Raw genomic sequence first — 20,070 nt, forward strand, 5'->3', positions numbered from 1 at the left:
GAGGAGTCGTAGGGAGAGGTTTTCCAGGGAGGGCGATGGTGTGCTACTGGAGGTGTACCCCAGGAAAGACTCTGGAGACCGTGGCTCTGGATGTGTTCTGCCATGTAACTTTGGGCAAGTTCCTTCCATTCTTCGTGCCTAACCCGAACACCAAAAGGGCGAAGCTTGAATTATCTTCCAATCCTAACGATCTCTCGATCTGAGTCCCTGAATGGTGAGTTCTATGGGGGCAGGGACTTTTGTCTGTTTTGTGCACTGATGTATATCTGATATACTCCAGACTGTGTCTGTGTCCACCCCATGGTGGGCATTTGCTAAGTGTTGAATGGAATGTATAATATTTTGGAAGGCATTGTCTCCTTCCATCCAATTGGGCAGATGGTGGTTTTCTAAGCCAATGGCTCAGGGAGCACAGGGAGAGAAGGAAAGAAGGGGTGGGTCCATCTCCATTCCTGTCCACTGACTTCAAGACTAGATCTTGCCACAAGCCCCTGGGTGATCAGGCTTATAAAAGGTGAAAGGATTTATAAGCCCTGGACCCGGGGCATCTCTTTCAACATGGGAAGGTCTCCCTGAAAGAAGCCTAATCTGCACACTGGGTGATTGCCTTCCCATCAGCGGCCACTTCCTTGGTCAACATGAAGCCAAGCAGCATCTTGCTGCTTCCCCTGTGTGTACACAGATCACATCTGGGGCATATCTTATAAATGGCTTTGTTCCTAAGTTCACCAATCAAGGCATCCCCGGGAAGGCTGTTGTAGTAGAAATGGGAAATTCTTCTCAATGAATAAGTGGCTGGAAAAAGCCATTTTATGAGGGTTTCTCTCTGTCCTTCATGCCTTTCCACGTTCCCCTGAGCACCTTTTTCTCAACACATGGATACTTCCACTCTTCAGAGCTGGTGAATGGTAGAGTTTTTTGCCAAGTAGGAGAGGCTGGGCCGCAAACTTTAGTAAGGAGCTTTTGGTTTTTGTGGGGGTTTTTTTAGCTTTTGTTTTTGTTTTGTTTTGTTTCCGCTTTGCATTCCAGTTTACATGTCAGACACATACCCTTCTTCTTCAGCATCCAGGGCAGCAGCCAGTTCAGTAAAGAGAAGTCCGGTGAGGAAGTGCTGCTGACGGTATTCCGGGGTCAGATCAAACATGCTGGCAATCTTCTGGTCCTGGAAACTGGAGCAGGAGCTTGAGTTCTACAGAAATGCAAGGATTTAAATTTAAAAAAATTAAAATAAAAAAAATAAACTGAGATGTGTTAAAAAAAAGAAAGAAAGAAAGGAAAGAAAAGAAAGAAAAGAAAGAAAGAAAGAAAGAAAGAAAGAAAGAAAGAAAGAAAGAAAGAAAGAAAGAAAGAAAGAAAGAAAGAAAGAAAAAAGAAAGAAAGAAAGAAAGAAATGCAAGGAGCAGTTCCATAAGGAACAAGGACCAGGAATTCAAATCACAATGGCCAGTGTTTAAGGAGCCTGGGCTGCCTGGAGGGAGGCTTTGTAAGCACTTCCCAGGGAGAGTCCCCAGGTGGGAGCTGTACTTCCGGTGGTCACTTTGCTTTCCCATCCCCGTAGACAGAGAACCGTCAGCTGGGAAAGATGAAAACAGAGCCCTCAGGGTCTCTCACAAAAAGATTCATACTCCCTTCCTCACCCCAGATCAGAAGCAAAGATGAAAGTGCAAGGATATCATGTGGATCGGGAAACCTAGGGAAACGGGCACTGTGTCCCATGCTGGGGCTTTTGAGCAGGGAATGCCTCTCCTACAAACTGCCTCCTTGATTTGAGGACCCTGCTTCCTCAGCTACACTTCTGAGTACAGCTTCTGCATACTGCCCGAATTCTGCGGGCTGGAACTAGCAGGGGAGTCGGGGAGGGAAGTGTGAGACTTATCAGTCCTAGATAATTCCTGTGTTATCTTGGGGGCACATTGTACATTGCACTAAAGGAATCGAAAGCGTCTCTGGAAATCCGAGGCTCGGCCTCGGCCCCAGGGTTGCTAACTCCCTGGGGTAGTCAGAAGGGAAATGGAGCAGAAGACTCAGGACAAAGTTAGCCCATTTGGAACTGATGCTGTAAGTCCGATCCTCCCCAGTGCACAAGGAGATGGTCATGTGGCTGACAGCTGGCTCCTGCTACTTGGCATAAATGGCTAAGTTTTTTTTTTTTCTTTTAATTAGTAAGACAAACCTTCACCTTTGTATTAGTATTAAGGAATATGCAACAAAAATAGAACCTAATATTGAGAAATCTTGCTTGCTGCCCTGATTTGTCTTGTAAAACAGCATTTCCTTAAAGTTTTTCTAGAGGGCAGGAGTCCCTTGAGAAATCTATAGAGGAAAAAAAAAAAAAGGTTTCCAATAGTGAAATCACTTTGGGAATCAGTGGTTATTAAATACGTTTCTCTTCCACCCCTTGGGTATTTACAATTTACACTAACAAGTTAGGGATTCTTTGGTGGCCTAATGCGAACAAACCAGTTAACACAGGGTTTCCAAAATTTATTTGACTCTGGAATTCTGTATTTGCATAATACCTCTAGAATCTGGGGCCCGCTGAACCTAAGAAACTGTGAGAAACTGTTACAAAAAAAGATTAGCCACGTCAGCCCAGGTCTTGTCTCTAAATAGTATACAAGTGTTTTTTTGTTTGTTTGTTTGTTTTTGTGTCAGATAAAGAACAAGACTCATTAGAAATACATTCTCTATAAAAGAGACTGTTGCGTTCGTTTATGACAAGGTCTTTTTAGTGCTTGTCTAAATTATCTGGAGTATAATTCAAGATGGACTCGTCTTGCACCCAACTCCGTTTTATAACAGTATTAATAGAAAGTTCTAGGATAGCTCAAAGATATAATACCAGTGTTGAAAACCACTAGTAGATCATTTTGGAATTAATATAAAGGAATATGCAATTTCATGAATTTTATGGTTCTGGGGTCCAGGAAAAGAAAAGTGAGCAAAGAAGATGGTCCACCTAATGTGGCAAGATGACTGATGCCAGACAGAGGAAGCTACGTGACTTATTTATGATTTTCTAAATTCTGATAATGTGTATGGATTCCTTGCTCTTCCTGGCCTCAGCAGGGACCCTTGAGCCTAGGAAGAAACCAATCGCGTACCTTGTAAATGATCAGTTAGATGGCGCAACTTCGGGTACCATACTTGTGTGTATCTGGATCAAGTGGTCCAGTGTGAATAGCTTGATTTGTCTTTTAATTAACAAGACCAACCTTTATAGTAATAAGTGACTCAACTAATTAAATCAAAGAGCTTGAGGAATTTTTCCAGTAGCTGATCACCTGGGAAGAGATGGAGGGGCAGGGGGATGCTGGAGCAGTATCAGCATTCATAAAGAAGAGGTTCAGATTGAGGTAATGCTCGTGGCTGCACAGGATTCGCAGAAACTCCAGCCTCATGGAAATGAGCATCGGAAAGTTGGTGAGCTTGGCCGATAGCTGGGAAGAAAAATGAAAACAGGAAAGATGTGTTTATTATAAGGTGAATGGAGTTGAAGCTGACAGATACAAAAATCTCCTTTCTCTCCAGATTAAGACAATCAATTTAATAAAAGTTAAGGGGCAGTGCAACGGATGGAAAGCTCTATATTAAAGGGAGGCCCAGTGAGTTGTCACGCGTTACTGTTCCCCTTAATGACTCTGGCCTAACAGGTGTCCACAGTGTGGATTCTCGACCCGACCCCCACCCTTGTCACATCTACAACACTGTGGCAAACTGGTGTTACAAATAATCCGGAGGTATGTCTTCAGTGTAACATAATATCATGAATTTCACAAAAACCCCACTGTGTCTGAGAAGCTAAATGAAAGGAGCTGACCCCATATGGGGCCACACAAAACTAATGGAATATGACTGGGTGACTCTAACACCACAACTGTTCTTTTGTAGTTTCTAATTAAAGGCCCCGATGGGGAGTTCTCAGGCCGGCTCCCTAGATAAAGGCATCACATTACTGAGGAAAGTATGTAGTCCCTGCAAAAAGAGCTGCAGTCTGCCCCAAAGTAAGAGGGGAGGAAGAGGAGGAGAAAGCAAGAGAAAGCTGCAAGAGTTATGAGGACGTCTCTCCTTAAACAACCTAACCATGAAAAGTGCAGCACAGGGAATACAGTCAACAATGTGGTAGGGGCGCCTGGGTGGCTCAGTCGGTTAAGCGACTGCCTTCGGCTCAGGTCATGATCCTGGAGTCCCGGGATCGAGTCCCGCATCGGGCTCCCTGCTCGGCAGGGAGTCTGCTTCTCCCTCTGATCCTCCTCCCTCTCGTGCTCTCTGTCTCTCATTCTCTCTCTCTCAAATAAATAAATAAAATCTTTAAAAAAAAAAACAAAAAAAACCCACAATGTGGTAGCCACACCGGATGGTGACTGTGAAGATCACATTTGTGTGAGCGCCGCGTAACGTACAGAACTGCTGCACCAGTATGCTGTATACCTGAAACTAATATAATACCGTATGTTAATTTGACTTCAATTTAAAAAATTAAAACAAAAACCACAGCATAAGCGATGAAATGCTGAGAAGAGTGACAAAATGGAAGAGATCATTTGCTTCCCTCGGATGAGGTGACAACTGAAGACCCAGACTCTATGGGCTCTGACTCAGATGCAGCTTTTTTTTTTTTTTAAAGATTTTATTTATTTATTTGAGAGAAAGAATGAAAGAGAGAACATGAGAGGGGTGAGGGTCAGAGGGAGAAGCAGACTCCCTGCTGAGCAGGGAGCCCGATGCGGAACTTGATCCCGGGACTCCAGGATCATGACCTGAGCCGAAGGCAGTCGCTCAACCAACTGAGCCACCCAGGCGCCCTCAGACGCAGCTTCTTTTAAGGCAAAGTAAGGAAAGGGGGCCATGAGGGGCCTTGAGACTCTCAATATATCATCATCAACACCCTCGCGCCCCAGCATCTCATCCTTGTGAACAGACCTGCCTCCTCTTCTGGACTCTGAGAGCAGTTTTATAAAGGACATAATGTAAATGAGCAACGTATTTTCAGCCATCTTAGGGGAAGCCCTTGTGCTGTGGGTCATTCTGCCTACAGGATCCACCAGTTGTAGTTACATACTATGTAAAAAATAAAACATGACTTTTGGGTAAGAACAGTTACCAGAACCGATGCTCTCTGTCAGTGTGTCTTGCTGCCTGACTTCGGACCAATGGAGCCACCAGCAAACTGAGCTGATTAGAACCCGATCGTATGCCCCTCACTTAATGGTCACTCACTGGGAGCTGCTGGGTCAAACCAGTCAGAATGTGAAAGCATAAGATTTTGTTCTTGAAAGAAGGTATCCTCAAGAGGTCCCTTGAGACTTCATTAAAGACGGAAATTTCAAAAATAATTTTGGTGATGTTTAGAAGAGAATAAGGGGCAGTTCTGGAAACATCCTCCCCAAAGGTCAGGACCCAAAGTAGCGGCCTCAGTCGCACTCCCCAAGGGACGGGTATTACCTTAGCGGCACGATGAAAGTGACCTCAAGCAACTGAAAAGCTAGATGTGTCTACTGTCAGTGACTATTTAAAAAAAGGCTGAGATCACACCCATCATCACAAGGTCTATAAATGGTGGGAAATACGATGGGGTGTTTGAATGAGGGTATGCAAAAATGATAAAATCAGAGGACTTTGGAAGAATGTAACTTGCGTCAGGTATGATGCTCATAGTCTATCTAGATAGCTGGGATCAGTGGATTGAATCACCCTTGATTACGGGACGTGATCACTGTAGGTCCGAGTGCTACACTAATTATGCTGAGCACTATCCACAGACGTCACCGGCCAACAGAGCAGAGAATCAAAACGTCAAAGCCTGAATAAATCTAATCCAGCTCTGGCTTCTGGTGGATGAGGGAGCTACTGATGCCAATATAAAGCTGCCCAAATCCCACAGAGGAGTTGAACGGCATCACTGGGATTAGAACACAGGTCTCCAGTTTCCAAGTCTGAGGCTCTCTGGAAGCTGAGACACAAAAGAGGAAGAAAGAGAGGGTAAATGAGAGGCAACCCTAACGGAAAAGAAAAGGAAAAGATTGAAAACAGAGAGAGAGAAAGAGAGAAGAAAGGAAAACGAAAGAGGAAATTATAAAGGGCCTCTGCAGGGCAGGTAGACATCTTCTTTGGACTGCCTTGTTGGTTTTTTGGTAATGAAAAGTATCCATGTGTGATGAAGAGTCTCTCCTTCACCGAATGCGAGCCAGGCTCCTCTGAGCTGTTTTTCAAATAGGCCCACCCTTGAGCATGTCCTCGAGAGCTCGATTTTTAGCAAGGATCCTGCTCCATCAGTTTAGCCAGAGTCCCCCCACCCCCACCCAGCCTTGATGTCTGACCGTCACCTTGGTATCTGCCCAATTCCTCAACGCTCATCCCTCACCAGCCCCCCGGGGGGTTTCTGGTCACCCTGGCCTGTCTTCAGTAAGAATCCTGTTAGGTTGGTTCAGCTAGAATCCTCCTCTCTTCTGAGGCTTCTGCTTACGAATTTTTCATCCACTAATCCCCCCACCCCGCTTCCTGGCTATAAGTTCCCACTTTTCCTTGTATTTATAGTTGAGCCCAATCTGCCGTATTGTAAAATCCCATTGCAACGGTCCCCACACTTATCTTGATGGTCCCGAATAAAAGTCTGCCTTACTGTCATGATTCATTTTTTTCTTTAAAAGCAGCTAACCCATGGGCCTACCGTGCTGTTCAGTATCTCCTTTCTCTATATCCTATTTTAACTTTTGAAAAACGGATTTACTATTTGCAACTCATCCAATGACCTGTTTTGAAAAAAATATTAACTTTTATTTGCAATTCATCTGATGACCTATAATCCTCAACACCTAAGAGGGACTGCACAGAGGAAAGGCAAAGAGGAAAGGCACAGTCCTCCACCCCTGCATTCTGGTGGAATCCGAAACAGAAGATCCACGCAGGGTCAGGAGCTCAGGGCACTCAAGATGTTGGTGTTCTGGGAATTCTGAGGTTTCCTTAGGTTTCTCTTTTTACAGGTCGGTTTATTACAAGTTCCTTTAGAAAAGTCATGGTCTTTTTTTGCGGGGGGAAAGGGGGCAGTTCCTTTTCTATTACAAACTATTACAAATGAGGAAATGAGACCCAGAAACGTTAAATGAATTACTTAGGGTCACGAAGAGATTAACCACGGAGAGCCAGGCCTAAGAGAAGAAAGTGATTAATCCACTGCACCCCAGAGTTAGGTAGATGTGGCTCTTTCCAATCTGGACAAGTTACAAGACTCTTCTAAACCTCAACCTTACCATGTGCAAAAGGTAGAAGACACCCTGCAAGGATTAAAGATGCTACTTCTAGAAAACGTGCAGCACAGTGCCTGGTTCGCAGCGAGGAGCCAGCCCTGGTGACCAGGCCGGTGACGGTGCCGGGGGTTAGGGGGTGGCAGTGAGAGTCGGAGGTGGTGACAGTGGGAGCAGGAATAGGGAAGGGAAGCAACAGCAACGAGAGCAGTCAACCGCTACTTACATGACTACTGCTGGAGCCATTTAAGGGGGATCGCGAACAAAAGAAGAATCCTACTTAAAAATCTGAGGTGGCGGAACTGCTAAGACGCTCTTGGATTCTAAATATTTCCTTTGCGCTCAGTGAGGCGGTCTCTTTGGCCGATTTTATCAGGGTTCTTTAAAGTCCGAATTCCACAAGCACATTTTAATTAATTGCCCTAGTATGTGAAAAGAAACCTCATGTGTTGAATTCTAGACCTGGTCTGAGACCAAATGTGACCGTCACGTGATTTCTGTTAACTGTTCCAGTGAAGACAATCAGACAACCCTGTAAACATATAGCGATGCTGCCACTAATCAGCATACTTTAGTCCAGAAACTTCGTCAGCAGAGGAAGGAAAAACAGAGGAGTCGTAGGGAGAGGTTTTCCAGGGAGGGCGATGGTGTGCTACTGGAGGTGTACCCCAGGAAAGACTCTGGAGACCGTGGCTCTGGATGTGTTCTGCCATGTAACTTTGGGCAAGTTCCTTCCATTCTTCGTGCCTAACCCGAACACCAAAAGGGCGAAGCTTGAATTATCTTCCAATCCTAACGATCTCTGGATCTGAGTCCCTGAATGGTGAGTTCTATGGGGGCAGGGACTTTTGTCTGTTTTTCTGTGCTGGGTTGGCAAATGCTCCAGGAATCCATGCGAACCAGGGTGTCTAGTGATGTCCACAGCAGAAGACAAATGACATAAAACAAATGATCACAAAACCCAGAATGCACAGGAGTTAAGCTAACTTGGCAATGAGCATGACACTGGAAGAGAAGGAACCAGGAATGACACAGCTATGTCCGTGGGATGCTCACCTGGTTACAATAATGTTTGATGAGGTTAAATACGAAGCCACGATCCATGAGTGAGAGAAGGTCATACAAGAAGAAAGCCAGGCTGATGTTCATCTTTTCTGCCTGTTCATTTTCCTTAAAAACAAACCAACACGCGAATCATTTTGCGGTAAACCCTGATCAGGAACAACCAGGTCCCTCGTGGGAAAGCCGAGACAGACAGATCCCTATTATTTCAGCCAGTGTCCCTGGGGGAGAAACGGAGCAAAGCTGGTGACCCTGCAAACTGCAGCAAATACAAGTGAGCCCTTAGCAGGTGTCATGAGTGTTGGGTTGAATCAAGCAATTCTTCATTTATGGTTATTATTTAGGTACATTTCCTTCAGTCTTTCTTTTCCTATATGCATATGCATATGTACATAATTGAGCTCGTTCTCCTATACACGATGTTGGGCCTTGAATTTTTTCATTCAACATTATACTATGAACATCTTTCCACATTTTAAGCCTTTCTTCAAAACTTGCTTTTAATGGCTATCTCATATTTTTTTCATATGCTTCTACCATAACTTATTTGATTCTGGTAACTATTGTTTTGGCAAAACTAACATGAAATGTATCCACTATCTTCAGTGAGACAGATTCTTAATTTATAAGGAACTGTTGAGAAAATCTCATCAGGATACAAGAATTGGTTGTTACATAAGAAATTCTTTTCCCTCCAATTAGGCAGCATTCCCAGCCTAAGAGAGGTCAGAGTTACACATGGTAGAGGGAACTCTTGCATGAACTGAGGCAAGAGCTTTGGTTTTGGTCATCTCTCGGTGCTCGTATTTATGAGAGATTTTACAGGACTTCAGAGCACCTGGGGCTTCACTTTTTCATATTTACGTCCTTCGTTCTCAGAATGATAAATCACTTTTCTCTGCCTCTACTGAAAATATGATTTAAGAATATTTTCCTTTTGTTCTGATGTGCCGTTTGCAAATTCAGGCCAAGCTGAACAGCCCCTGAGATGGAGAGGGACCTGACAGAGAAGTTTCCACAGTATCTCTGAGTGGCAAGTCTGCCTGCCCCAGGATCCTGCAGAGGGACCATTCCTGGGCAGCTTACATAACTGTCTGAATATTCTGGGCTTGGAATCTTCAGTCCTGGCTTTGCTGCTAGCCACATGGCTTTTGGAAAATCTATCAACCTCACTGCATGTCCTTTTCCATGCCTGCCAAAATGCAGACCACTGCTTCATTGAGACAGTTTGCCACGAGAAATAACCAAACGGAAACCTCCCGAGCACTGGGTACTCTACACATTCTTAATAATGGTAAAGGTATTAATAATGACCACTCCTGCCTCACATTTTATGGTTGCCTTCTAAAATTGTTCCAGTTCATTTTTTTCATTTTGCAACCTTCTATTTTGACATAATTTCAAATACAGAAAAGGTGCAAGAATAGTACAAAGAACTCCTACATGCCCTTTCACCAGATTTATCAATACTTCACATTTGGCTACATTAGCTTTATCATGCTCTGTGTATAACGATTTTTTTCAGAGGCATTGACTCTGAGAGTAGGTTGCAAAAATCATGCCCATTACTCCGTACGTAATACGTCAAGATGTATTTTCTAAGAACGAGAATACTCCCTCCTGTATCTATATTGACAATCCCCCAGACCCACCCTACAGTCCCATCCAGTGTAATAACTGCACTTAGGTATCATGTTTATTTAGTTACATTTAAATTACTGGCTTAAGAGGATGCTTCTTTTTCTCTGCTTAGGGAAATAACAGACGCGCAAGGTCAGAGATTTAGAAAATAAAGAATAACGACACATTTACCTTCTGAGGTTTCACTAAAAGCGCTGCAGTCTCCGAGGTGACCACATTAACAATAGTAGTTATGTCATCTTTGAAACGGTCGGAAAAACGAGTCCTCCGAAAATTGTCCCGTTTGTCCATGTTATGTACATACTGCGCCATGCTTTTCACCTACAGAGGGGGTGGGGGAAATGTCAGCACAGAAATTGGTGAGCTGCTTACACACTGGGGAGAAGGGGGAAAGACGTGAAGAAAAGCTCATTAACAGTGGACTTCCTAACACTTTATCTGCACTGGTGGTTGCCCAAGAAGACTGGACAAAAAATGCTCTTGCCACACAGAGGGTTACCATGGTGGCAGGAGGTGGGAAGGATGTCCTCCTCTTGACCCCAAGTCAGGGGGCTTCCTTCTTGCTGCTCACAAAGCCGGGGAGCTTCGTTCTCTAGCTTCAGTGTTAGAAGACTGCCCTTTCCTCAACCGCCCACGGCAAGGCAGATGTGGACAGGACTCCTGTCACCATTCAGGTACTGCTTGATGACGGGGCCAACACGTGCCACAGAAGGAACTGTTGAGGATACCGTTTTTGATGTGAACTGAAGTCACTTCTGTCCCCAAAACAATAAGGAGAAGAGGGGACAAATGCTCCTCTTGAGTTTCAAGTTGAAACAGGGAGCACAGTTTTCCAGAAACAATTCTATATTATGCTAGCTGGCAACTTAACCACTATTTGGAACATTGCCTCTAGGAGAAGTTATGGTTTGAAGTCAATTAAGACTATCTTGCTTTATATATCTACTTAAAAAATATATTTATAGGGCACCTGGGTGGCTCAAATGGTTAAGCATTTGCCTTCGGCTCAGGTCATGATCCCAGGGTCCTGGGATCGAGCCCCGCATCGGGCTCCCTGCTCAGAGGGGAGCCTGCTTCTCCCTCTGCCTCTCTCTCTCTCTCTGACTCTCATGAATAAATAAATAAAACATTTAAAATATATATATATTTATATATTTAAAAGATATGTATTAAAAATATACCATATACGACACCAGCTCAATGCCTACCACCATTTAAAATCAAGATCACATTTTGTTTTTTGGACTTCCTCTTGAGGCCAGGAGATTCGTGGGTAATACAAGGCCCTTTGACACCATCTGGGGTCGTGTCTCCTCCTTGTTAGAAGTTCCTTAGAGCTATCAGGAACACTCTGATGGGCAAGACTGGGAGTTCTTACCTTGGATGCCTACCCTCTGAGGTCATTTTCGTGAATGTGCCCAGCCTAATCAGAGAGTCATTGCAAAAAGAAATGGCCCTAGGAGTTAATTGCCCACTTTTGCCTGAAGATGACTCCCTAGGTCAGGGCTGGAAGAAGAGGAGACAAAGCCAGTTATATGGGAAAAATGCTCTCTGCTCCTATGATGGGAACTGAAGTCACCATACGGGAGAACTTTCATGCACTACCAGCAGATTCCTGGTTCTAAGAACGCAGGGCCAGTAATTTTCATTAGCATTGAGACAAACAGAGATAAAACACAAAGAGAAAGTAAAATAAGAAGAGAATAACAGACCGGCTTTATGTGTTTTCTGTTTTCAGATAATACCATGGCCAGCTCAGAGAAGACCTAAGAACATAGGATCCTAAGCCCAGTGTAAGGACCATGGATTCTCTTCACTGGAGAGTCCTGCCTGGTTCCGGACACATAGATGAGTCTGTACCTCACAGAGTCTCACATATTTGGTGGGAGGGAGGATCAGGATGAGAGATGGGGACTGGGCTCCATTTTTGTCTGACAAAAGTGTCTCTCTCACCATGTTCCTAACAAAGGACCTAGGGAAGACAAGGCCTCTTTGTTTTGAGCTGCCCCCATCCTGATTTTTCTTCCGGCAAACTCACCCTAGCACCAGACTTTTAGAACTCACTGTTATATCCGGCTTCTGCCTGCTGAGCTTGGCCATCCTACAACCAAATAAATAATTCTCACAATACCGTACTTCCAATCAATGGCCTCCTTCCAGACTGTAAGTCACTTGCCAGCTACTGTGTCCTTTGGCTCTTCAGAGAAGAACATCCAGTAGAAATAAATACTAGTAGATGCTTGGTCTATATTATTTGTAGGTGGGGTGAGGCAGGAAAATTCTTTCCCCCCATTGGTCCTCATGACCCATCACACCTCTAAAGAGCCTGTTGGTGCAAAACTTCACATTCTGAGTAAACTAGGTCACCTATTTACCTGTGGGTCCCCAAAGTCTGGCTCAGCAGTTTCTAGAAGCACAGGGATTTATTCATTAGCAAGTGTGAAAGTGGCCCAAAGCCTGTGTTCAACAGCTCTGAAGCCAAAGTAATTGTTCATTAGCGCTTGGGCATTAACACAATTGAAGGGTGTCAAATGGCGCAGGTTGTTGGCTAAGTCCAAGGAGGCTGTCCTCTTTCTCTCTTTAGGCTTCATGGGGGAAAAAACTGTTTTGGTTTTTAAACAGCTTCCTGAGCATCAGTAAGGCAAATGCACAAATAATGCATAGAGGACTGCGTACGCTGTCTGGGTCTGGGATCGGTTTCCTGTGCAAAGTTCTGGCTGGCCCCAGTACTTTCCATCTGCCCCCATCCCAGCGCCGAGATCCATTTCTTGGTGTTTTGTGTCAATCTCTGAACCGTGGGAAGCTGATCTCTACGGACTCCGTCTCTTAGGCCTCCTTGGGCTTCTGCTTGGAATTGGCCAAGGGGAGGTACCAGCAGGGGATCAGTGGGGGAGAGGACACAGAGGTATATGTCCACTCCGCTGCCCTCATCTGGGCCACAGCAAGCTTCTGGCAGTGGGGACATTTCTGTAGGACTCCAGCTCCTGTCCTGGGGATCCTCTGCTCTGCCTCAGCTTTCTCTAAATCCTAGTTACACTGTTCCCCACCTTTGCTCCTCCAGACCTGGAATGGGTAGATAAAGGCTCCTCCCTGGGTGCCCCACCAACCCCCTGTGCTCACCCTGGCACTGTCCCTTTGATGAATGCTTTTCCGTCAAGCCTTCTGAGTGATGCCAACGGTGTCCTGCCAGGACCCTGACACACTTAGGTTACCACATGCAGAGCCCTGGGGCACCAGTGTCTTGGGAGATCTGCCCGTTGGTCAATCCCTTCCATACGCTCAGATCAGCAGGAGTTTTCTTTCCAGCTACCTCATCTGTTTACCATCAAGGACTCCTAGAGGGAAGGAGAGCTACCAGCTTTAGCTTTTGCTTCCTCTCCCAGAGTCCTAGTAGATAAATGTGCAAGATCAAAAGTAATTTTCACCTTTTCCATGGTTCTTAGCTCCCTGTGGTTAAGGGTACTAAAGAAGACAAAGCCTTTGGCAGACCTGCAGATTCCTCCTTAGAGCCACCACATTTGCTCCAACCCCATCCATGTACAGGAATGATAGAAAACTCTGGCCTCAAGGCTGCTTGAGGATTAAATGAGATAAAGCTTAAAACGGTGCCCAGCACATACACAGTACGACGCATGATACATTTGGGATGTGATTATTTTTCCTTCCTCAGGGATGCCAGTGGCTACTGGGATTATATGAAGGGCAGAGTCACTGGGACACCCGCAGAGAATGCAAACTTGCCTTCAAGACAAAGCTCCAGGATGCCAGGTGGAGCCACTCAGGCCTCAAAAGGCTGAGTTCATTCTGGCTGGGAATGGCAAAAGCGCAGCTTTGCTGCATTAAAGCTGACTTCCGAATATAAAGGTTTTGCATGTTGTTAACAGCTTAGGCTAAGGAAATGTTTTGCAACTTTGAGCTTCCAAGGAGAGGCCAAATGGCAAAAGAACAGAAGCTGGACTACAGCCTTGAGCATCTTGTCCTTGGTGACTGAGAGGGCTGGGCAAACCCTCCTTAGCCTTGGTTTCCTATGTGTGCAGTGGGGAGAACCCCTCAGGTACTTATCACATAGCTCTCTACTGAGGTTCCAAGGACGTAGGAAAGAGCCCTGACAGCTGCTACTGGAACTCTCACACAGCTGAGCTTGAGAACCGTCATTCTAGAAGTTTGGTTCTCTGGTCAAACAACTGTACTTATATAACTACTCAATAATATCTAAGAATGATCAGGTGAAGTGTGTGTGTACGTATGTGTGCACGTGTGTGAAAACATTGAATTGGGATACTGCTTTCCTCTGGGACTTTGTTCATTGAGATTCTACAATGTCAATTTTACTTTCTGCTTCTTGACTTTTCATTTGCAACATGACAAATGGACTCAACTGCCATATGCAATTGCATTATGAAGGTTATTCGTATGAATTGTCTACAGACAGATTATGACCGAAGTGAATCCTCTTTACGGAGAAACTTGACAGTGAGTGGGTTAAGTAAGTAGAAGGATGTACAGGGCATGGAGTGTTGGTATTGATACTTCTCACACCTCAACAGAGAGTTTTAAGGCCAGTCCATTCGCTGCCAGAGCACAGAGCTCATGTCTCACTGCTAACGTTATTGCTCCAAGACTCGTAGGCTGCAGGCATCCACCTGGATGAGGTTGGCTTTTAGAATGGAAAATCCTGGCGCTGGCCATGTATACAGACCCTTAGCTCTGCTGAGGCCTCACAGGGCAGGGATGGTGTGGACTAGTGGATCTTCAGTGAGCTTAGAAGTCCCCCAGGAAGACAGGTTAATAATGTCCATTGCTGGCTTCCACTCTTCCTCACTGCATTCACTAGTGCTAGGGAGGGCCTTAAGAATCTGCTTTATTTTTACTAAGCACCCCCTTCTTCCCCCTGGTGATTCTGTTGCAAGACTTTGAGGCTGTGCTTTGAAAACAGCTTTCTCAAGCTAGTGGTCGGAACTCGGTGAAATGCTAAAAGATTGGGATCCTGGATGTTTTTGCGGTGTGGGCCTGACTCCTTTTTAACCCTACTGCACATCGCTTCCCATTTCCTCCGCAGTGTGACTTTCATTTTTGTTTCCTTTGACCTCCTGTTGTCTGTATCCTATTGTTCAGTAGTATTCCCTTTTCCTTAGGCTTCAACCTAAATAAATAAACTAGAGCTCATGGGGGAAATCCTACCTTCTCTCTTAAAAAAAAATTATTCACTTAATGTCACAGGGGAAAGAACCCGGTGAATATAAAGCTCACTCTACCACTAAATCCTAATCCACTCCTAATCCTAATCCCTGGGACTGTTTGTATGAACATTTTTATGTACAGTTGACTCTTGAACAACATGGGTTTGAACCGCACAGGTCCACTTATATGTGGATTTTTTTTGGATAAGTATAGTACAGCCTTATAAATGTATTTTCTCTTTTTCATGATTTCTTAACATTTTCTTTTCTTTTAGCTTACTTTAGCATATGAATACAATATATAATACACATAACATATAAAATATGTGTTAATCGACTGTTTATGTTATCAGCAAGACTTCTGGGCAATAATAGGCTATTAGTAGTTATGTTTCTGGGAAGTCAAAAGTTACATGAGAATTTTCAGTCGTGCAGGGGTTGGGTTGGCACTCCTCACCCCTACATTGTTCATGGGTTAACTATAGTTTGTGTCTACACTTGTATACCTTTTTCATTTAACATCACATCAAATTTTATCTCCATTTATCAGCACTGACGACATGGATATTCTTAGTTGCTTTATAGCTTTATAGTAAAATCTTTTCACTTCAATAATCAGTTACAAAAGGGGTATTAGTATTACTGTCTTCATTCTAAAATGAAGGAACACGGCTGTGCCTTCTGTTTTTCTGGTAGAGATCAGACAGAAGTTGTAGGGTAAACAAATTTACAAATCTCATTTTTTCTTCCCAGTAGATATCAGTTGGCACTTGTCTGGTACCCAACAGTGTGCTGGGGCAGACATGATCGTAAGGAAGATAGACCCAAATCCTAGAAATGAAATAAGCCATACAGAAAAGCAAGTATAAAGTGTGATAATTGCTGGAATTGAAGTAAACAGGGTGTTTAAGAGGAGAATAATAGAGAGGAAGATACATTACAGTGTGAGTTGGTCAGAAATACTTCTCAGGGGTGGTAACATTTAAGCTAAAACCCAAAGAGAAGAACCCAAAATGTGTGTGCGTGGGGGGATGGAAGGTAGGGAGGGGAGAGAGAATTTGAGAAAGGATTTGAGGCTGGAAAGGCCACAGCACCTTCAAAGAACCAAAATGGGACCAACGGGGCTGAAAGAGGGGGCAAGATGGTATGAGCTCAGGTGAGAGACAGAGGGAAACATAATCAGACAAGGGCTTTGTAGGCCATGATAAAATTTGTGCTTTAGGGCGCCTGGGTGGCTCAGTCAGTTGAGCGACTGCCTTCGGCTCAGGTCATGATCCTGGAGTCCCAGGATCGAGTCCCACATCAGGCTCCCCGCTCAGCAGGGAGTCTGCTTCTCCCTCTGACCCTCCTCCCTCTCATGCTCTCTGTCTCTCATTCTCTCTCTCGCAAATAAATAAAATCTAAAAAAAAAAAAAAAAAAAAATTTGTGCTTTATTTCCGGTACACCGGAAATCATGGAAGGGTTTTCCAGAGGAGACTGACATGGTCTGTTTTAAAAGAGTCAGCAGCCCTGTGCAGAATGGACGGACCAGAACAAAAAGAAATGCAGGCGGGTGAAAGAGGAAGTGATTACAAGAAGCGCCAGGTGGGGAGCAGGGAAGATGAGGAGAAGCCGGAGGCTGGAGGTATGTTTTCAAGGCAGCATTAACAAGAACGAGTGGAAGCGGGGCAGAGGAGTGAGGCAGAGTTGGATTTTAAGGACCCATCCCAGGTTTTCAGTGGGAGCAACTCGGGGGATAAAACGTCAGTTCCTAAGAGGGGGACAACTTCACTGCCTTTCTGCAATGTGCCTCATGCCTTGCTGAGCACAGACACAAACAGGCCAGAATCTCACCAGAAGCTCAAAGAAGAACCAGGCGTACTTGAAGACGGTTTCTCTCACCATCCCGGTGCTGACCACCATCTGCAGGGCGAGCTCCTCGTGGAAATGCTGGACGACAAGGACAAAAACCAGTCTGAGATGGAAGGTGCTTTCTACACCCACACCCCTTCTCTTTTGAACCAACTGTTAGTTCCTGACACGGGTGTCCCAGGTGTCCCAGACCACAGGTGGATGGCAAAATCAATGCCGAGGTTACTTGAGATGGAGGACCTTCCAGGTGGGTCGGAGAAGGTTGGTGGTGGAGGTATCAAGTAAGACAGCCAGGTCTGAAGGAATGGCCTCTGCCTGGGGGTGACTCTGCATTCTGGGGTAGTGGGTCAGAACTGGGACCGTTATTTTCACCTTGGACCCTGCTGCAAACCCTCTGTGTGACCACGGGCAAGCCATTCCTCTCTCTACTCTCCATTTTCTCATCCGTAAAATCTGCTGGCTGGTAGCAATGGTGGTCAAAATGGAACGTGCATCAGAATCCCCGGGGGGATCATGAAGACACACAGACTGCTGGGTCCGCCCCAGAGTTTCGGATTTGGATGTGGCAGATCCAGGACAGGGCCTGAGAATTCGCATTTCACACAAGTTCCCAGGTGTTGGTGACAAGCTGCTGGTCCAGGGACCTCAATTAGAGAACCAATGTCTTGGTGATATCTAAACTGCCTTCCAGATAGGATGATTTTTGTTTTTATAATACCACTATGGCACTGTGGGAAATGTGATGGGTTGGGCTTAATGAGCAGATCTTCTGCATTAGATAGTGGTAGCAGCCTGAACTCATGCTTCTCAATGCCCTCTCTGCCAGGGTCAGATGCTGGAAGATTCCTCAGCTCTGCTTTATGTCTGTACTTCCCTTCAAGTTATCCAACTGCTCGAGAGCAAATGTAGCAGATGGTGACTTTTGCATCTTTTGTACATTTCCCATTCCCGGGTTTATGTGGCTACTTAATACTCTTGACAACAGCTTTGCTGGGGAACAAGCTCAAGACTAAAGGTAGGGCAGGGGCGCCTGGGTGGCTCAGTCGTTAAGCGTCTGCCTTCGGCTCAGGTCATGATCCCAGGGTCCTGGGATCGAGCCCCGCATCGGGCTCCCTGCTTGGTGGGAAGCCTGCTTCTCCCTCTCCCACTCCCCCTGCTTGTGTTCCCTCTCTCGCTGTGTCTCTCTCTGTCAAACAAATAAAATCTTAAAAAAAAAAAAAAAAGACTAAAGGTAGGGCAACCAATTCATCTCAGTTTGCCTGAGACTGTCTCGATCTGAAAACAGAAAAGTCCAGCATCCCAGGGAGCCCTTGGTCCTGGGCAAACACGGATGTGTGGCCACCTTAACTAACGGCAAAAATGATGTCTGGGTATTTTCTCTGGATTTCATTAATCTGGTGACCATAAAACCTAGAATAAATACAGATGAACTAATTGATTATTGTTCTGTGGGTAAGAGAGCTGAAACTATTTGAACATCCTAATACCACACCCTAAGGTCCTACCATATATGGCAGTTAAATTTCAAACTCAACCCCTAAAACAAAAATTGATTATAGCAAAGATTGTCCTTGATACATCTTCAAGGTACTGACCCTGTACGGCGTGCATGCAACTCAATTTACCGTCTTATGTACATTAAAATTTGAGTTACTAAGCTATACCAAAAGGACACAAATGGAAAATCTATGTGCAGGTCTCTGGGCATTTTAACTATTTATAGCCTCACCCGGTTAATGGTGATGAATGCAAAATGCTTAGGTGTTTCAGCATGTCAGGAGGTTCACCTTCCTTCTGCCAGGTGAGTCAAACCTTTATAATCTTAGTACACGGAAAAGCATTTGCTGTTCAGAGCCGTCCACGAAGCTCACCCACCTGGGAGCGGCATGAGGCGCGGAATGTTAATCTAGCAGGTGGTCTAAGTGGGCAGATGATGTAAGTCAGCTACACCTGGATCTTGCCGGTGTAGGAAAGATTCGCTCCACTAGCTTCAAAGGTAACCTCTGGAAAATAGGTCAGTTTGACTGCCAGAGTCTTAGAGATTAGAGGAGGATAAGCTGCTTCTTAAAGTAATTTATGTTGCTTACCAGGCAACATTGTTACAAGAACACCTTGCTCCGGAGGTTACAGAAGAGAGCCAAGCAGCTAAATCCTTTTTTGCTGATCTATTGAAGAAACACACTGTCTAAACTTCCCTCTGAAATGAAATGATTCTCTTTTAGGCATTGAGATGGCCAGGAACAAAGTCAAAACACGGCAACGGCAAAGCCAAACATGCCTGTTTGCCTGAAGGAGGCGAGGCTGTAGGCAAACCATGCTTTAAAAAGAAGGTCGAATGGTACATGTAACCAGTCCCTGCAAAGCCCAAAGCTGAGTTTTAGGGTAAGTGAAAAATTATTTTCAGCACCTTGCCCTGTCTTCTTTCACTTCTTTTAAAATTAACCCTGTACCTCTCCCCAGACATATGGTGCCCGGATTACTGAGAAGTCTGCACCCTCAGGCCCTGCCAGGGCCCCCCCACGCTTGATCTTTCCCTCCCTTGGTGCCAAGCAAGCTGAGCTGAGGCTCATTCCCTCCTGGCATGTTTAATAAACATTCCCTGTTGTGTCAGCTGTTGCAAATGGCTTCCTGTGTTATCCTTCCAATCAGCATATTTACATTTTAATAAGGGTCTTGAAAGACATTCAAGACCTTAACTTCAGTCACTACTCTAATGGAGCAATACTTGAGAGTCTGGCAGAGAAAAAACTTAAGGGAGACAGTCCCGCCCCTCAAACCACACAGGCTGTGACTATGACTGAAGAATTCTGTTATTATCAGATGTTCTGGTGGGCAGCTCGCAGTCTCTCAACTCCTAAGTAAAGCTGGTTAGAATGAATTTTGAGGAAAGCTTTTCATGTCATCTGATAAGAGTATTGAAATAAGGGCGCCTGGGTGGCTCAGTCGGTTAAGCGACTGCCTTCGGCTCAGGTCATGATCCTGGAGTCCCAGGATCGAGTCCCGCATCGGGCTCCCTGCTCGGCGGGGAGTCTGCTTCTCCCTCTGACCCTCCCCCCTCTCATGTGCTCTCTCTCATTCTCTCTCTCTCAGA

General features: G+C 45.0%; 1 protein-coding gene across 1 annotated transcript in view; it reads right to left on the reverse strand.

Annotated features, from left to right (window-relative positions):
• Nucleotides 1-20,070, reverse strand: part of DOCK8 (dedicator of cytokinesis 8) — a 226,633-nt gene that overhangs the window by 54,962 nt on the left and 151,601 nt on the right. Inside the window, exons 24-28 of the mRNA XM_064580028.1 lie at nucleotides 16,962-17,057; nucleotides 10,119-10,268; nucleotides 8,301-8,414; nucleotides 3,285-3,440; nucleotides 1,050-1,189 (exon numbers count right to left, since the gene is read on the reverse strand). Coding sequence (XP_064436098.1) covers nucleotides 1,050-1,189; nucleotides 3,285-3,440; nucleotides 8,301-8,414; nucleotides 10,119-10,268; nucleotides 16,962-17,057 — 656 coding nt within the window. The remainder of the gene's footprint in view (nucleotides 1-1,049; nucleotides 1,190-3,284; nucleotides 3,441-8,300; nucleotides 8,415-10,118; nucleotides 10,269-16,961; nucleotides 17,058-20,070) is intronic.

The sequence above is a fragment of the Mirounga angustirostris genome, unplaced genomic scaffold, assembly GCF_029215605.1.
Source record: "Mirounga angustirostris isolate CCGP_5_RB_7025 unplaced genomic scaffold, mMirAng1.0.hap1 SCAF_15, whole genome shotgun sequence".
Taxonomy (NCBI): domain Eukaryota; kingdom Metazoa; phylum Chordata; class Mammalia; order Carnivora; family Phocidae; genus Mirounga; species Mirounga angustirostris.